Here is an 18919-nt window from a genome sequence, read left to right on the forward strand (position 1 = left end):
ACGTCCGGTCTGTTTCAAGAAATGAGCCTAGGCAACTGAGAAAGATCTTTGCAATTTGGGTGGCACTGACTCTTTACATGGGAAAGAAATCAGGTCTGAAGCATGGGTGAACAGTTTTGGGAGAGATATGAGCTTTTGCAGGTCAGCTATGGTGTTGTGCTGAACTATAAGAGTGTTATGCCAAATGATCTTAGAGTTTTGAGAATGTAATTTCTGTTTCAAGAAATGAGCCAAACCAACAGAGAAAAACTGTAACCCAACAACTGGTTTGAAAGGCTAAACTCGCAAATCTGAGCTTAAAGTTGAGATATTTTCTCACACTAATTCAATTTATGCACATTTAAAATTAGCCAAATGTGGGGCGGTCCGTGGCGTAATGGGTACAGCAGGCACCCCATGTACAAGAGGCTATAGTCCTCGCTCGATTTGGCCCCGGTTCGAGTCCCGCATCAGACGGCCCTTTGCTGCATGTTGTTCCCCCTCTCTCTGCCCCCTGCTTCCTGTCTCTCTAAAACTGTCCATTAAAGGCATAAAAGCCCCCCCCAAAAAAAACAGTGACAGTTTGCACAAATGAGATGCAATTAAAAAGAAAATATCTGTGGTTTTAAATGCATGTGAGAAATTAGGAAATCTGTCTCCGCAAAGATGTGAAAAATGAGCCTAAAGAAGAACAAAAAAAACACTCAGAAACTGATGATTTATGTTTCTTTCTCAAGATAAATCTCAGATAATTTCATTTGACCAAAGAGACTTGACCGATGACATCACCAAAGGCACATGAGCATCCTCATTCATGTTGCCTAGTGACTAGGGCTGGGCGAGTTAACTCGTTATTATTGCGTTAACTCGTTAATTAATTATTTAGCGCTGATAAATATTTTATCGTGCATTAACGCAGTTTAAAAAAAAAAATGTATTACTCCTAATTTTTTTGGGGGGCTTTTGTGCCTTTTATGGATAGGAAAGTTCAGAGAGACAGGAAGCAGGGGGCAGAGAGGACTATAGCCTCTTGTACATGGGGCGCCTTCTCAACCCACTACGCCACGGACCACCCCTGTTTTATTATTTATTTTATTATTGTAAAAGTCTGTTGCTCACAGGCTTTTATTTTGTAAAAGTCTGTAGCTCACAGGCTTTTATTTTGTAAAAGTCTGTTGCTGTCTGCTGCCGAACCGGAAAAGAAAGTAATCGGCGGATCCACCAAACATGGAGAAGGGTACGGAACTTTTACTCGGCCATTTTCATTTTAAAGTTCTTCCAGACGGCGGAGTCGACAGAACCAAAGTCATCTGTAAACACTGCCAAGTTGAATTGTCTTCTCAGCGTAGTAGTTCCAGTCTAAAATATCACTTAAAGGCAAAACACACAACTGATAGCAGCAAGTCATTCAAGGAAACAGACAGTGGAGCGAGGCTTCTACATAAAAACTACAGAAAGATGCTGATGTTAAAAGTGTGTTTGCACAACAAATGTTATGGCACTTTCATTCATATGGCAGCACATTTAAAATAAAACTAAATGCTAAAAGCTATACACTACTTTTGGATTCAGTTTTGGATTTTACGTACAAATGCGATTAATCGTGATTAATCAGGGAAATCATGTGATTAATTAGATTAAAAATGTTAATCGCTGCTCAGCCCTACTAGCGACAGATTAGAAATATGTCTAATCGAGGAACAGATACTGAGGGGACCAGTAAATTAGTTTGTTAAGATGGTTTGTTGATGTGTAATACGTCACGTGCAGGTGAAGGTAACACAGGGTAACGTATCATAAGACTCACCTCAGGGTTTGTGCTAAAACATGCTGCCACTTGACATTTACATCGTTGTGAATCAAGTTGCACATCCCATTCAGATTAATCACTCCGTCCTGGAATCTAACGGCGGAACTCGCTGAGGAAACAAGCAGAATATCATCAGGAACGTTTTCAGTCCACATGGATAAAGTGAGGAGAGCCCGAGTCTTACCAGTGAGGTTGTATTCCAAGAGGATCATGGTCGACGTACAGATGGAACTGAGTGACGTTATGAGCTCGGAGTCCTTCTTCTCCACGCTGGCCGTTGTTGACACATTATAGATCGGGGAGGAAACCCTCAGAGTGGCGCTCAAGCCACCAAAAGTTGGGATGAACACGCTCGTAGGAAGATTCAGGGCAACTTCGGGAATTTCAACCTTTTGCTCGGGGATAACGATGTCCGGAAGGTTGAAATTTGAAATCTGGTTTGTGATTTCATTCAGGCTGATGGTGCGCTCTCCAACGGTGAAAGATGTCGGCAGCGGGAAGGACGACACCGTGATGTCATGCTGTGGAAACCTGAATGACAGGAAGGACGATTTGCCCTGCAGATACTCTGTGTTAATGTCGTAACTGGGCACCGACACCACTGGCAGCCCGGGGAGCATGATGTCAAAAGCCTTGGTGGTGATGGTTTTAGGGATGTCGAGAGTCTTTGGGTCGACTGTAAACGGCTCCACGTGCAGGTTGGTGAAGGGAACATCAAAAGCTGGGACGGGGATCGCAGGAGGGAGAATAAGACTGTCGGGGATGTCGACGTTTTCAAAGCGCATATCTATGCTCTTGATGAACTGAGGAAGCTCTTTGACCCAAGAGGGCATTGCAATGCTTATCTCAGGGATACTCAAAGTGACGCCATTTTCAAAGAGTTTAGACGGGATTGCGTAATCATAGCCGTCCATGCTCTTTGTGTACACAACACTGGAGGAGATAGTGAAGGCTTGCGAGCTGTCCGTGTTTGTGAACTCATCAAATTTGAGCACGTCCCAGAGGGTCCTCTGATAAACAGGAAGCTTGACCGACTTCAGGAATGCTAAATGACCCTCCATGGATCCGCTCAAGTCCACGCGTACCTCAGATTCATCGTTGGAAACGGACAAATCACAGGCGTGGATGAGAGATTCCAGCTGTTCCTTTCCACTCCAGGTGAAGGACTGCTTCTCAGAACCGATGGCCAGCTCGACATTGTGAATGAGCTCAACGCTTCCCAAATTGCTCATCTGATTGGAAACAGTGGCCAGTTTTGTCCTGAAGGTCGTTAAAGGATCAAATTCTATATCTCCCTTGAACAAATGTTTTCCGTTTGTGTTGAGAGATGCAAAGTCCACAGTGTTAGCGCTCGTGTGATCGAACGTTGCAAAAAGACGCCGCAAAGAAAGCTCCAGAGCCAGGTTGTTGTCCAAATCAAACGAGAAGATGCTGCTGCTCAAGCTTCGTCGCTGTTTCTCCGGTTTGTCTATGTTGAGGTTCAAAGCCGTCTTGGCCATTGCACGTAGGCCATTGGCGTTAACGTAGAAACTGGCTTTATTTTCAAAATCTCCAACAAAATTATTGCTGTCCATTATCGTTACGTCTGTCTTGGCTTCGCTTGTGGTCTCCAAGGACACGTGAGTGGAAAGAGCTTCCAGGCCCCAATTCATGTCAAAGGTTCCTTTGCCGACTGTCTCCATCAGAGGAATGTCAAACATGTACTTCAGTTTATTCTTGGAGGAAACATCCGGCTTGGTTTTGGTGTTTCCTTTGAGTTCCTGAATGATTTCCAGTTTGAGGAAAGGTAGATTGATTTTCACATTATTGGCGACAGAAGCTTCCAGGCTCCTCTTGGTGAGGCTAACGGCGCATTCGTGGTCTGCTTGCACGTTGTTGCTCTCCAGGGAAACGATGGTAGCCAGCTTCAGACCCCTCGTCCTTGTCAAGCTGGTGGTGCCATCAAGTTTTCCGTTCAAGATGTCAAACACAGACAGCGACGAAGCACCGAAGCGAGCGACAATGTCAGACTCGTTGTAAAGGCCAGCGTTGGCGCTCAGGGTGATCACTGCAGATTTGAAGGAGAAGTCACAGGTTATGTTGCCCATCGCCGGGATCACTATGTTATCCTGAACGTCTGGCAGAGTGAATGTGGGCAGCTCTATGTCACTGAGAGTTTCAGGAACGTAGATGACAGGTAACCTCAGAGATGGCAGCACGAGTGTGTAGGACGGCACGGAGAAGCGCAGCGCTGGAACTTTGAAGCTCGGCGTGCTGACCTCCTTGGGGACAAAGTAAGTAAAGGCCGGCATCTCAGCGCTGAAAGAAGACACCTGTATATTCAGTATCGGTATAGTGTATCCAGGGACTCTGAGGATCCTAGGAGGCAGGCTGGAAGTGTCAATTTTGTGTTTGATGTACTGTGACTTGGCTTCATTGTACGAATCTTTAAGAAGTGTGACGGCTTTGTCTCTGTATGCTTCAAACTTAGTCTGGATTACTTTGGCGTTGTCACTGAAGGCATCATAGATCGGTTCAAGGTGCAACTCAAAGCTGTGCGTATCAGGGTTCTTGCTGTATTGAAGCTTTAGATTCATGTCAAATGACTGCTGAGGAGTGATGAGCAAGGTTTTGAATCCAGCCCTTTCCCACAGAGGAAAGTCTCTGACCTCCGGGGTTTTCATCTCGAGATACGGTATAGTTATTTCTGGAATAGAGAGAGGAACGGTCAAGAAGTCCAAATTAGCCTCTCCGTTGACAGACGAGTGGAAGTAGATTTCCTTTTCATTGTTCTCTGCTGCGAAGCTGTGACTGTACTTGTACTGATTGAATCTGGCCAAAGCAATCCAACTGGCACGCTGTTTCTCAGAGTTTAGTTCAAAGCCATAATCATGCTGGAGATCCACCCTCCCGCTGAGCTTTAGGGGTAAGAACATCTTTGAGTTGACTTTGTTCTTGACATCAAGGGACAACTCAAATGGATAGGCCCCAAATTCCAACGAATTGGACATGGATCCCGCCAGACTTCCAGTGAATTCAGCCTCGTGGGAGGCTGTCAGTGCAGCTTTTAAGTCCCCAACATGAGCCTCTCCGTTCAGAACCACGACACTCCTCTTGACTAAAGGAGCTTCGGTCTCACATTTAGCATTTACAGTGACGTGGCTTAAAATCAAAGATTCGGCGGTCAGTGTTTGCTTCATTTTTATGGTCTTACTCTCGGTTTCTCCTGTGAAAGTCAACATCGCGGTGCTGAAATCAACACTGAATTCTGTGTTGCTTTCGTGCGTGCCTTCATCAGAGTAGTCTTGAATGGACCACTTTCCATTACCAGTAGTTTTGCTGGTCCCGGTAATTTTGCCAGACTTCTTTTGGACTGTTATATTTTGAGTAATTGATGCCTGACTTGAAGTTTCAAGCGATGGGATGTTTAAGTTGTGGTTGTAGGTCGTGTCCATTGTATAGATTCCACTGGCTAATGACAGAGCCACGTTATTGACCAGGTCTGCCGTGCATATTTGAGTTTTGGCCCTGGTGGTAGTCTTGGCAGAAGCATCGGAGCCGGTTAGCGTCATAAATCCTTCATGATCGATGGAGAGGGCCTTGTGTGTAGCCTTCACCGTTTCTGTGAATTGCAGCATCTTCATTCTGGGAGCTTCCAGCTGAGCAGAGGCTTCAAACGTGTATTCGAGGGGCTCAATGGATGATTTGGCACGAGAAGTAACGGTGGCTGTAAACTTGGGGGTGTTCAGAGTGGATGTTGAGTTCTCCATTTTTCCCGAAGTTACAAGAGTGTAATGTGGGGAGGTGATGGTGAATTCTCCATGCAGTTTACCAAAAACTGGGATACAAATGTCACTGGGAACTTCAGGAAGTTTTGTGTCTGGAATTGAAAGCTTACTGATCGCAAAGTCCTCCATGTTTAATTTGGGAATGCTGATGGCTGGAAGTTTGATTTCTGAAAGGGTTATTTCTGGAAAGGTGAGGTCTGGAAGTCCAGATAGGTAGAGAACTTTTAGATCTCCAAAGATGTCCTCTGGGTCAGGAGTTTGGATCTCAAATGCTTTGATGTCATCTACCATCGCAACAATCTTAGCTTTGAGCTCATTGAAGTCGATAGTAATGGCAGGGATTGTGTACGAGTTCAGGATGGTGAATTCGGGAAAGGATATTTGAGCTGGGATGCTGATCTCCTGCAGTTTGCTCAGGTTGATTGTAAACGCTTGTATTACAAGGTCAGTGAGAGGGACAGTAAAAGTGGGAACCTTAATCTCAGCTCTTCTCAGTTGGCCCAGAACTCCACTTACAGCTTGATTCACCTGGTCTAGCATCTCGTTGTCATTGGCCACCGTTCTGATGTTCTCGATCAGTCGGTTAAACTGTGCAGAAATGAAGGAAACCATATTGCTGTAGGATTCACTCGCTCTCTGCAGATAGATGTAGATTTCCTTTCTGATATCCATGTCAAGGATCCTTTGCTTCGCGTCGTCAAGGATATCCTGCACTTTCAGTTTGATGTCATCGTAAAACGCAGTGTCTATCACATCCTTCAGCTTCTTCAGAGCATCGGCCACCTTCGTGTTTTTGAGTTCGTCCAAATAAGAAAAGATGGAATTTTGGATCTCCCTGAAAAACTCCCGAAGAGCCTCGATCTTTTTCGCAATCTCGTACTTTTCAATCTCCTCGTTGAGATATTTGGTTAGTTCTGCAATCTTCACGTTGGTCTCGTCAACAAATGCATCGTACTCAAACTCCCTCAAAGTCTCAAGAGCTGAGGAGATATTTTCATTGAGGTCATCGACGCTTCTCTTAAAGTCAATCGCTTGGACTTGACGGGTCACACTGTACAAAAAGTCCATCGTTTTATCATAAACAAATTCAAATTTGATTGATTTTAGAGTTTCTACCACATATTGGACAGTCTCTTCGATTTTAAATTCCTTGACAAGAATCACTGCTTGATCCATTAAATCTTTGAAAATATGGTCAAGATCGTATTTTAACATTAGATTCTTTAAGTAGGAATACACTGCATTCAGTTTGTTGGGGATTTCATATTCATCGATCCAGTTGACAATGACTTCACTCGTGGATTCCAACACTTTCGCAATCTCTGCGGTTGGGATTTGATACGAAAGCTGCTCAACGTAAGAAGTCATGTCAAATGAGAGGATGTAATTCTTTACATCCTCCAAGAACTGGTTGAGGCTGAAGTCTTGGGTGAACCGTTTCAGCTCAGACACATTGTCTTTGATCGCCTCTAAGACTCCGTATTTAGAATCGAGGTCTCGCAGGAACGCAGCGCTGCTTTCTCTGAGCTTCTGGAAGTCAGTTTGTCTGATGATGTCCTCAATGAAAGCCAGCACTTCAACAAGCGACTGCTTGATTTTGTATTTCTCATCAAAGGCGTTGAGTTGATCTCCAACATGTAGAAGTGCATCCGTTACCTTGTCAGAAAGATGCCCTGCCTTTATGTAATTCTCCACTATAGCGATGATGTCCCGAACTTTGGTATCTACGTCCGTTATTGTATTCTCTAAATTCTGTCTGAGATTGTTAATTGAAAGCTCCAAATCCTCCATTGTTATGCCAAACTCAGAGATGAAATAATCCAGTTTATCTTTTATCTGGCTCACCCGGTTTTCCAGGTCCATGTCTCGCATGAACTCTTCCACTCGCACTGGAACCCGATCTATGCCGTCTCTGAAGTCACTGATCAGCTGCATGATGTCTAAATCGAGGATGGACTGTTGCAGAGACTCTAAGGCCTGCACAAGCGTGCTCCTAAGCCGCTCAAAGGCGGCAGGAAGGCTCTCGATGAATGGGATGTCAATGATGTGACAGTCACTATTCTTGTCATACTTTAGGAAACCAGCCACACTGAATTTCTGGGATTCTGGTGCCACTCTCTTGTATCTGCTGGTAATGTCCGTTTGCACTTCTCCTGAAAACTCAATTCCAACCTTCTCTGGGTTGTTGTACGCACTGAAGCCTTGCTCGTAAGCGTGCTTGTTCAGCTTGGAGCTCACTTTACAGTCCACAGATTGGTCAGTCGGGGTCAGCTGACCTTCACATTTGTTTTGTAAGGCAGTGGAAGACTCCCCGCCTGGAAGCGCATGCGTGGTAGATATCCGGTTTTCATGTGAACATGCAAGAGCAAGCGGCACAGCTCTGACCAACAGTTTACTGTACAGCTGTCCGGTGTGCTTCCCGTACAGATTTATCTCTCCGTCGCTGTTAACGAGGCCATCGATGCTCAGGCTGAAAGGCTGCGCTAAGGTGCGAATGGCGCCGTCAAAGCGCAGAGCTTCTGAATTTATACGTGCCTCACACTTTGACTTTGCAGAGAGTCCAGCGAACTCCAGTTCACAGTCGTGACTTAGCTGAGCATCCATCACAGTTCCAGATGTGCTGCACTTCACTGACCCAGCTGCATCTTTAAAGGTGAGTTCGTAGGTATGTTTAACGTTCTGCTCTTCTCCGTAAGCTGCCTTCACACTTCCACTGAGATCCGCCTTAACTGGCTCGAGCTTCACGTGGCCTTCGTTGTTCAAACTGAGGTCATAAAGCTGGAGGTCATTTGTCATGTCGAGCGCCAGGACAAATGGCTTTAGATCAATCTTGGTGTCTTGCTTGTAGGAAATATCGTCATAGATTAAGTTGTCAGTCTTGGATCGTAGGTTGAATGTCCACAGACTGAGGGTAAACGTGTGGCTGTTTTCTGTTTTCATCTGCCTCAGTGTTCCTTTGGTGTTTCCAGTAAACGTCAGACCCCTTCTGTTCAGGACAATACTTGCGTTGTTCGTTGTGGCTGCATCGTGCACGTAGCCCTTAAGGTCGCCGAACAGAGTCGCCTCAGAGGCTGTGATTTTACCCTCGATGTTCAGCTCTCCTCTGCCCTCCTCGGCCATCGTTTTGGTGGTGCAGGACAGGGATGCTCCATTGTCGTCTATGAAACCATTGAAGATATTCTCCACTGTCACAGGGCTGCACTGGAGGTTGTTAGTTCCCTCAAAGGTTAGGCCATTTCTTCCAACTTTTGCAGACGCCTTGTGCAAAGCACGCCCCATGTCTAAAGTGAGGGAACCCTCAGAGAGGATCTCAAGCCCGTTGGAATCCAGGGATCCAGTTATGAGTGAGTACGCCCTGTTTGTGTCATCATCTGCTTGTGTCTCGATTCTGAAGATGGACATGTGGCTCAATAGGCCTAATTCGACTTTATTACTCAATGATTTACCCATGACTGCACCAACAGCATTGCACTTAAGGGACAGTTGTCCGTCTTTAAACTTGAGCTCTGCCACATGCTTGAAGATGTCCCTCTGGGCACTGGTTTTAGACAAAAGGTTCAACTCGGAGTTTGCATAGAGTCCTTTGATCGTGTTGTCGAATTGGATGAATGGTGAGTCGAATCGCAGGGTGGATTCTCCTCTTCCCTCGCGGTCCAGCGGACGCAGGTTGTAGCTGTGAGTGTAGGAGCTGTTGGTGTAGAACGAGCCCAGTTTGAGTTGTCCATCCACAGTACCATCTCCTGAGACTTCTTCTGAATCCAGAGTGGAAGCTGACTGAGCAGAATAGTAGAGAAAGGCTTGCAGGCCTAATGGACTCGAGGCCTCCATTTTGTAATTGGCTCTTGCGTTCAATTTGTCTGTCACCCTTAAGGTTTCTAAGGCACTGAAGCTTGTGTCGATGAGGCTGTGGCTGAAGGAACTGTTCAGAAGGTACTTGAGATTATCATCGGCTCTTCCCGATATCATCCCGACCCCTTGAAACAGAGAGAAAACGCACTTTCAGACAAAACTGAGCAATAAACCGGCTTTACTCTGAACTCTTTCCCTGCTCTTCTTCTGTGTGCTTTAGCTCTCACCCTTTCAGACAGAAGCACAATATAACAAATATAACAAAATTTCACCAGAATACGGAGGAAGTTTACCTTCAAGTTTGTAGGACAGTAGGCTTAACGGGGATTCAGCCATCGACTTGTACTGCACAACATAGCTGGGAGCGTCAACAGTGTTGTTGCCCCCAGAGATGGAGCCTTCCCAGCTGTAGAAGTTGCTGTGGATCTTGGTTGATACTTTGGCCAGGCCGAGAAGGGGGACGGTGAAATCCAAAGATGGTGGTACGGTAAACGACGGTAGATTAAGCCTGTTGGCTGGGATGTACAGGCCTATCTGTGGTAAATCTATGACGGGCACAGACAAAATCTTGGGAATATTTAGTTCTTCTGAGTTTTTGCCACTAAGTGGAAGAGGAAGCGAGATGATGATCTTATCCTTGTTGAACTGGTATCGGAACAAACTGTCACTGTTGAGAGAAAGTGGAACATACGAGATTTAAATGTTGTTACGATGTTGTTATTTAAGTACATTGAAGCGTTTTAAACACTTACGACTGCAGAAACAGTTTTTCAGGCAGCGCTGGGAGGGTAAGATCTGAGATGCTCCTCTTACTTCGAAGGTTTCCCAGGGATGGGAAGCGTGCGGTCAGCTTGTCCAGCCAAATGTTACCTGCCTTCAGAGTGTTTGAGGAACAGTTCAAAGAGAAGTCGCACTTCCTCCAAAATTTACATTACATTACATTACATTACGGTCATTTTACAGACGCTTTTATCCAAAGCGACTTACAATAAGTGCGTTCAACATCGGTAGGCAAAAGAACTTCAGGTCACAAGAAATCATAAGTGCATTTCCTTCCAAAACCAAACAGCTAAGAGCAAAACTACTGCTAGAGTAAGTGCGATAAGTCAGGTTCCTAGACAGGTGGGAAGACAATTTAGGAAACAAATAAGTGCGTAAGGAACTAGGACGAAGCAGAATATTTCACTATACTAAGATGCAAAGGTCCCGTACAGAGTGAGCAGATTCGTGTGAAAAGTATTTTACCACCAGGGGACAGACTGGGTGGGGAAGCACCAACAAGATTACATCTTAAGAAGAAAATAAAGATATTCTGCAGAAATCTTTGGCCCCATATTGTCTCCAATCATTGGGAGAACAGCTTTCCCTGGTTGTTTTCTGTGCTCTCCATATTGTTATCGAGATAAGGGAACTGATGAGAAACTGGTTTAAAATGGAAGATCCTCGAGTTTGCCAATGAAATCAGATTTGATGTGTAAACATTTGTGTACTTGCACCACAGTCAGTGGGGTTACATGGCACTGAAAGGATCAGATTATTGGCTAAATTACAATAAGATTGAGACAGAGACTCGCACTGCACTGCACTTTTATTTGACTTATTTGACTAACTTATGCTGCAATATATACAATACAGTCATATAATAACCGGATTGCACTGTAACTTTTTACTTTTTTACTTTTTACTTTAACTTTTACTATGTATATTCTCTTGTATATTATTTAGATCTTTTTTATATTTTTTGTGTATACAAAGCCAAGAGCTCCTGAACTAAATTTCATTGTGCCTGCATAGTGACAATAAAGATTCTTGATTCTTATTAAGTTCATGTAGACACCTTAATCTGACTAAGAACTGGATCGGATCGGATTCAGACCCCGAGATAACTGGGTTGAAAGTCACTCTAAACCTGCTTGTAGACGCTGAAGCACGTGGTGAATCAGACTTTGCGTTCTGTGCATGCTCCAGATGTTTTCCCGGGGTCGTGACCCGGAAGTCAAAGGAGACGATATTCCTGTTGTTGTCGCCGTCAGAAAGAAACAAACAACGCGATGGAGAATGCTCCGTTGGGCATCGAGTTTGTGCAACAAGCAGCTCATCACAGAGCAAATGTAGAGGGGCGTAGCTTCATCTGGCTCTGCGTTCTCCATCTTTCTCCAATGCCTGAGTTTGTTGTTGTTGTTGGTGGTGAAGAGGTCAACAGGAAGTGGCTCTATAAGCAACAGTTGGAATGGGTACAGCGCCACCTATCATACCGGGGTATGACACGCTTTGTGCCTCTAATCCCATTCATTCACCGCCATATATCCAAGGAGAATTACCCTGATAACTCATTCTTATTGTAATTTAGCCAATAATCTGATCTTTCAGTGTCATGTGACCCTACTGAGTAAGATTATGGAGGACTCAACCGGATATGTCAGCATATTTACAGTCTGAACCCAAACCTTTCACTGTAATAACCGACTTAAGTCACATTTTATTGGATCCAAGGGTGGTCAGACCAGCACAATAATTTTTTTTCTTTTTAATGCGTCATGATGTAAACATGCTGATAGTCCCATAAAACCCTTAAACTAAAAAAAATAGTCACTGAAAAGAAGGGTTGGAACTGCAAGTCCTCTGCTAGGAAAGAATCAGCTGTAGGTCAGACCTCTACACTATGAGAGATGATGCTAAACGAGTCCCAGGACATTCATGTGATGCCGGTGCTGCTGACTGTTAGGTGTTTTCTTGTCTAGAAGAAGACTGTAGCACACACTGATGGACTGGAAGAGAACCGGGCTTCATACCAACTTTTTTGACCGGTAGAAAATCAAATACTCCTGCATTTTGTTGAGGAGTGTTCCCATTTCCCATCTTCTCACTAAAGTTCTTCAGCGTTTAAAGCAAATCTACGGAAGCCCAGAGCGGACGTGGTACGTATAAACTTTTTTTTTATGGTTTTCTCCAGATAACGAGTTAATTTACCGACGGTTTTTGAGGCCACTTGTTCTCCCCAGTCCGCCCCTGTTTATATGTGTTTATATGTATTTCTGGCAAAGGTTTTTACCCATTTTTACACCCTTTCATTGGAAACTGAATAAAGTATCCTATGAATCAAACATGGAATGTGGAGCATTTGTGAAAAAGTGGCCTTGAAAACCTTTGGTAAATTATCTCGTTATCTCGAGAAAGCCATAAAAAAAAAGTTTATACGTACCACGTCCGCTCTGGGCTTCCGTACAAATCACAAAAACAATGTAATAAATACCTCAATTCCTTTGGTGACTATGTGACGAAGCTTCATGTCAGTCTTCGCCACCTGCTGGTCCAGGATGCTATCGATGAGCTGCTGGAGCTGCCTGCGATGCTCCTCTGCATTTGGGATGATTTTCTGTATCTCTGAATTCAGGTCTGTCTTCAGTTCCACCTCAACCTTGTCTTCATCTGTGAAGAGGAAATCAAAATGTTCCTTCAAACATACAGATGATCAGAATCTTCTGCATCGGTGTTCTGCACCGACAGCACGAGCGGTTGTTACCGTATCTCAGGGAAGCTTTCTGTAGGTATGAAGTCTCGGAGGCGACATGGACGATGGTCTCCAAGTCCAGGAGCACATTTTCGTCCTTCTTTAAGACCGCAGTGATGGAGGCATCAGTTTTCAGAGAGGGAATGTCCATCTGGAGCTGCAACATGGCCTCTTTCATCATTTCAAGTCTAGTCAAAACGAAGATGTGGAGGTTTATACGACGGCCCTTTTAAGGCAAGACACAGGTGAATAGGGTAATATTTTAAAATAATAGATATCACTATGAAACTTCCTCAGTTGATTACTTATACAAGTATGAAAAAAAATGTATTACAAGTTTTAGAAATTTGTATGTTTAATTATGCAAATTAGGCATTATCTCATTAAATATGCGCACATTTGCATATATTTCCGGAAGATAGATCTGAACATATGATAAAGCCAGGTGCAAAATTATTTTCTCATTTTGTTTTCACACAAAATGAAAAGAAAATTACAGAGGGATTTCAGGATATCTGCTTTAATTTACTAGGAAATAAAAATCTACTGTCCATAGCCTAAAAAACATCGATTTTCACCATATTTTTTTATTATAATGTCACATAAATCAGGCCAGTAATGATTTATCAACAAATCCTTCTGTAAATATCTTCAGAATACTGCTAAGTGTATAACTGGAAAGTTTGGTGTTAGTAGGTGCTCCATAGGATGAGATATTGATACTGCAAAAATACAAAAAACTGATTTTGAGAAAACGGCATTTAAAGATTTAAATAGGGGAATTCATTTTGGTAAATTTGGGCGAAACGCGCTGCCGCGAGTAAACAAAATGTGATGAAATAAACATTTTAATTTATGTTTTCAACGTTTTCTTTATAGCAGTTTGAAAGAACACATATTGACGGAGTAGACTGGCCCAAAATCTAAAAATTGACCACTGCATGAAAAATCACTGTTTTTGTCTGCCGTGTCTCGCCTTAATCATTTATTTATTTAAGAGATTCTATTCCAGGATGTTCCCTGACTTACCTTGCACGGCCGACAAGAGTCAGCTGTGGGATGTTCTTGTTGGTGACATCGACGGTGACGCCGCGCATCTTCTGTCCCTTAAAATCACTGTCGGTTACTGCCAGCTTTATGCCAGCCTCCACATCGTAGTCAGGAATAAGAACATCAGCAGAGATTGCGTTTTTATTGCGGTTGTATTTCAGAGATGCTGTGGCCTCCATCGATTCTTCCCCTGGAAACAGAAGAAATAAAAGTCATCAGTCAGTTTTTATCTATGAAGATAGAGGCAATTAGTGGATTCAAGACCTAAATATTATTATTGTTTCCTTATCTCGTAAGGATATGCCACACTGTGCAACACACACGTCATGTTTCATACAGCAAGACTTCGGAAGACTTAGGTCACAAGACCACGTTGGCAGTCTTTGAGCTTCTCTCACCATCCGAGGTGAGACAACCGTTTTATCCACAGTTAAAGACAACGCCACGATTCTTTTACATTGGTGTTTCTGCCTTTAAAACACGAATGAACTAAGGCCAGATATAGATCATAACAATAAAAGCTGCATAGATCAAATAGGTGCTGATGAATAAATGATGGTGTCATCAGCGTATAGATGTTTCTCAACTGCTTTTACTCTCTGACAAAAATCCTGAATTGGTTTTTGTGGCTGTGTTTATATGGCATTAGTTTGTCGTTAAATGCTCTTTTACTGAGTAATTAGTTACCGGAAGTCTAATATGGACTTCATTGGGACTTTTTAGGCTGCCCTCGCGCTTTGGGTGACATTTAGTCAGCAAATCTTTAGGTTCTGTCGAAAAAAAATCACTCATCTTCATGAGATATGGGTCACATCCGATATATTTGTTGGTTAATTGTTTGTATCTTTGTCTCAAAACTGGCTCTAAATCCGTACAATACGGTTTCCTCCACAGACTCCATTTTTACTTCCTGCCCTCCATCATTCGCCTTTGCGCGTCATCATAATCACGTGACTAAAATCCAGCTATAATCTTTTTTTATTAGGCCAACAAACATTAACATGCACACAAAGTCACGCTCATACCTTCTGCCCTCAGGGTTAACTTCAGAGAATCCACTTTGTGACGACCCCTTTTCCCCTCTCTGAGGGTTTCATCTGTTAAGGTGGCCGTGTACTCGGAAACTTTCCCCGTAGGCTGGATTTCAACTGCAAACCTGATGAAACAACACAGGTTTCATTGAGTTAGGTTCTGTTAATCTGCTGATCTGGTTTAAAAAAGATAAAAAATCGTGATAATATCCGCTGATGTGAGTTAACATTTACACATTTATACCAAAAGAAAAACAACTCAAACAAACTGAAAACACAAATTTGGAAGGTTTAAACTGGAGTAATGCGGGTTTATCTTACATAGTTTCTCCACTCAGGGGGTAATACGGGGCCTGGTCGATGGAAGCAGCATCGGAGAAACGCATGATTGTGCAGAGATTCAGCCCGCTGAACAGAGGCTGGCACTCGGTTGAGTCGACCCGGTTCTCCGCCAGGGAGGGAACAATCTTTGTTTGGCCAGCTGAGACGGACAGCAGCTTGTTGCTGTTACCAGAAACAGAAAAGAGGGAAATAAGAACAAGGTAAAGGCAACTGCTGAGAGGCTGTGTTCCAAACCGCATACTACATACTTCCATACTACATACTGTATACTCATAGATCAGTATCCGGAGTGTTTACCCATAATGCATTTCGCTCCTGCCCGAGCCGAAATCAGCCGGCCTGAAGCTGATTTCCCTTAAGCTCTAAACTCTGTAAACTTTAGCAACATTTGAAACATTTTCAGGTGAGAAAGTAGTCGTTTAGATCCCCAACGTGTTGAAAACCTGACAAAATACCGGCTGTTTACAATTTTGTTCCCACAAATTCGACGCTACTAAAGCTAGCCGCAGCGAGCAACGCACTTCCGGTTATTTTCACAAAATAAAATACCCGTTGCCTTTTATCATAGGGAAAGCCATTACCATACAATTGGTGCTTTTGTTTTGAAAACAGGAAGTGAACCTACCCTCGTTGTAGCTAGCTTGAAACTGCCGTTTTGACAGGAAATGACGATCGGCGACGTCACGTTACATTGCATCTTGGGTAGTTTGAGTATGAGTAGTAACCTCATGATGCATACCCAACATTTCAGAGAATCTAGTATGCATCCGGGAACTTCTCGCTTACTTAAACTCGCATACTAACTCAAAAACTTAGTATGAGTAGTAGGAGAAGTATGCGGTTTCGAACACAGCCATAGAGTTTAACGAGTTGTTGCCGACCTGACGCTGAACAGCTGAGTGTTGGACTTGGGAGCGGGGATGGAGAGCTTAATTTGGTTTCTGTTCACGTCTACTTTGGCATTGAGTGAACTCTCGTGGTACACGTTGGTGTGCATCTGTATCCCTGCGTCCACATAGTCTGGGATGTGCACACCCATCTGGGTGATGAATTCAAGCCCAACTGAAGGCATGAAGGACAAATCGGTCTGAAAGAGGAAGGACACGATAAATGAGTTGTATTCAAACGATTTAAACGTGTAAAAGCAGAAAATCAGTTTACTTTTAAAGTGACATGAGGAGCAGATGACTTACTGTCGCTGATGGAGTCAAACCTCCTTTGGCGCCGGGCGCAAACACGCCAGACAAAGAGAACTTGAGAGGGAAGCCAGAGGCAGTGGGGAGAGAGAAGGCATTCTCCATGAAGATGTAGTGGAAAAAGAGCTCGTTTTCAGTCCCGGATGTCAGCTTAAAGAAGGCCTTTTAGGGGGATAACGGAGCAAATAAACCACGGAGCTGGAAATGTCTTTGATCAGAATCAATTATCAAACATAATTATTTCTTATAGTGGCACATTTGACTCTTTAACACATCATAAAACATCTATTTTCTTGTCATCTGTGTTGCTGGCGTAGCCGGCTCCCAGCTCTCTGCCTTCACTTGATGTGTTCCAGATGTTTAGCTTCTCTTCTTCCTCCTTTAGTGGGAATGGTACTTTCAACTAATTCATTTAGTGCATTTGTAGTTTTCTCTTTCTGAACTGAAAGCTTGGCACCCAGAAGCTGGACAGGCATTTTAAAAAAATTGGTATTTTATAGGGCTGGGCAACGATTAAAATGTTTAATCTAATTAATCACATGATTTCCCTGATTAATCGCGATCAATCGCATTTGTACGCAGAATCCAAAAATGAATCCAAAAGTAGCGTATAGCTTTTAGCATTTAGTTTTATTTTAAATGTGCTGCCATATGAATGAAAGTGCCATAACATTTGTTGTGCAAACACACTTTTAACATCAGCATCTTTCTGTAGTTTTTATGTAGAAGCCTCGCTCCACTGTCTGTTTCCTTGAATGACTTGCTGCTATCAGTTGTGTGTTTTGCCTTTAAGTGATATTTTAGACTGGAACTACTACGCTGAGAAGACAATTCAACTTGGCAGTGTTTACAGATGACTTTGGTTCTGTCGACTCCGCCGTCAGGAACAACTTTAAAATGAAAATGGCCGAGTAAAAGTTCCGTACCCTTCTCCATGTTTGGTGGATCCGCCGATTACTTTCTTTTCCTGTTCCACAGCAGACAGCCGCAGACTTTTACAAAATAAAAGCCTGAGAGCAACAGACTTTTACAATAATAAAACAATTTTTTATTATTATTTTTTTCTTAAACTGCGTTAATGTGCGATAAAATATTTATCGGCGTTAAATAATTAGCGAGTTAACGCGATAATAACGAGTTAACTCGCCCAGCCCTAGTATTTTATAAACTCTGTCATACAAAAATGGACTATTTCTATAGACTTGAATGGAATTGCCTTGCTCTCTCTTTGGAAATGACCCTAAAACGAGTTTTCTTGTGCATTGGCACAGTGTAAATACATTAAATTGATCTGAATCCCTATTTAATTTCATCTTAAAAGCCATTTTTCTGGTGGAGTTCATGCCGTGAAACGGTTCTGACCTGTGCAGGCAGAATTCTGGTGAAAAGATTGGAGTACATGAAGAAGGTCTGGAATATCTTTCTCATTTCGGAGTTCTTCAGGTATCCCATCTCATCTCCCAGAAGCCGGAGATAGGCGGTGACTTCAGGGTTTGGAGAGAAACGCACAGCGTCCAGAACCTTCTGGAAACTCTCGCCGATTGCTCTCAGATGATCTTCTGGGACCTGGAAAGACATCAGTTTTTTATGTAAATATATCAATTTGTAGCCATGATTTCATCTCGTCATGTTTCATAGGTTGGTGAGTCCAGAAATCATCTCACTTGTCTCTTCATTCTGTCTTTACGAGGAACAATTTTGTCCAGAACTCCTCGGAGCATCGGGTGTCTGTCACCTGCGAGGAACACGAGTCTGGCGAGAGACTCGTCGAAGAAGCCTTTCTCCCCTAAAACGCTTCTGATTGTAGGTTCGAATCCATCTCCTTCAACGCCGACCTTGAAAGGGGAGATTTTTAGACGTTTGAATCCTTGTAGAAATCTAATTTTTACGGCATTTAGAGTTACGCTGCTGAGAACTCACCTCGAAAAAGTCGTATTTGTGATCGAAAGCCTTCAGTGTGGCCTCCAGCGTGATCTCGTTCGGCAGCGTGTTCTTGCCATCGAGGATGACGTTGCTTTGCAGTGAGCCCAAGGGGGAGTCCATTTTGTAGTTGCGAGACAAACCATCGTAGATGACGTCATTGGGTGAGAGGTCACCTTGCAGGGCTGCCTCGATGTCCTCCCTGAGTCTGCAGAAAGGAGAAGGAGTTGGAGGCTCTGAGCTGTTTAAAACTGTGGGGGGGAACAAGCTTTCCGTACAGCTGGGGCCTCTAAGGGATCATTTCAATACATCTTAACCCACTACAAGCATGTGAGCTTTAATATATCTGGCAAATGTTTGTCTAGATTTGTCTAAATTTTTTAGTTTTCTTTAGCGTTTTTTGGGATGTCTGGAGATGAAATGTCTCAAATTTTAAATGTAAATGTACTTTATTTATACAGCCT

At 43.4% G+C, this 18919-nt stretch overlaps 1 protein-coding gene across 1 annotated transcript in view; it reads right to left on the reverse strand.

The window, feature by feature from the left end:
• The window catches only part of apoba (apolipoprotein Ba), a 36372-nt gene that overhangs the window by 5860 nt on the left and 11593 nt on the right, over positions 1 to 18919 (reverse strand). Inside the window, exons 13-27 of the mRNA XM_075447960.1 lie at positions 18456 to 18663; positions 18200 to 18370; positions 17898 to 18101; positions 16533 to 16697; positions 16221 to 16426; positions 15319 to 15501; positions 14992 to 15122; positions 13946 to 14156; positions 12929 to 13104; positions 12659 to 12834; positions 10158 to 10279; positions 9699 to 10072; positions 1974 to 9530; positions 1787 to 1898; positions 684 to 710 (exon numbers count right to left, since the gene is read on the reverse strand). Of these exons, the coding sequence (XP_075304075.1) occupies positions 684 to 710; positions 1787 to 1898; positions 1974 to 9530; positions 9699 to 10072; positions 10158 to 10279; positions 12659 to 12834; positions 12929 to 13104; positions 13946 to 14156; positions 14992 to 15122; positions 15319 to 15501; positions 16221 to 16426; positions 16533 to 16697; positions 17898 to 18101; positions 18200 to 18370; positions 18456 to 18663 (10023 nt within the window). The remainder of the gene's footprint in view (positions 1 to 683; positions 711 to 1786; positions 1899 to 1973; positions 9531 to 9698; positions 10073 to 10157; positions 10280 to 12658; positions 12835 to 12928; positions 13105 to 13945; positions 14157 to 14991; positions 15123 to 15318; positions 15502 to 16220; positions 16427 to 16532; positions 16698 to 17897; positions 18102 to 18199; positions 18371 to 18455; positions 18664 to 18919) is intronic.

This window comes from Odontesthes bonariensis, chromosome 17 (assembly GCF_027942865.1).
Source record: "Odontesthes bonariensis isolate fOdoBon6 chromosome 17, fOdoBon6.hap1, whole genome shotgun sequence".
NCBI lineage: Eukaryota > Metazoa > Chordata > Actinopteri > Atheriniformes > Atherinopsidae > Odontesthes > Odontesthes bonariensis.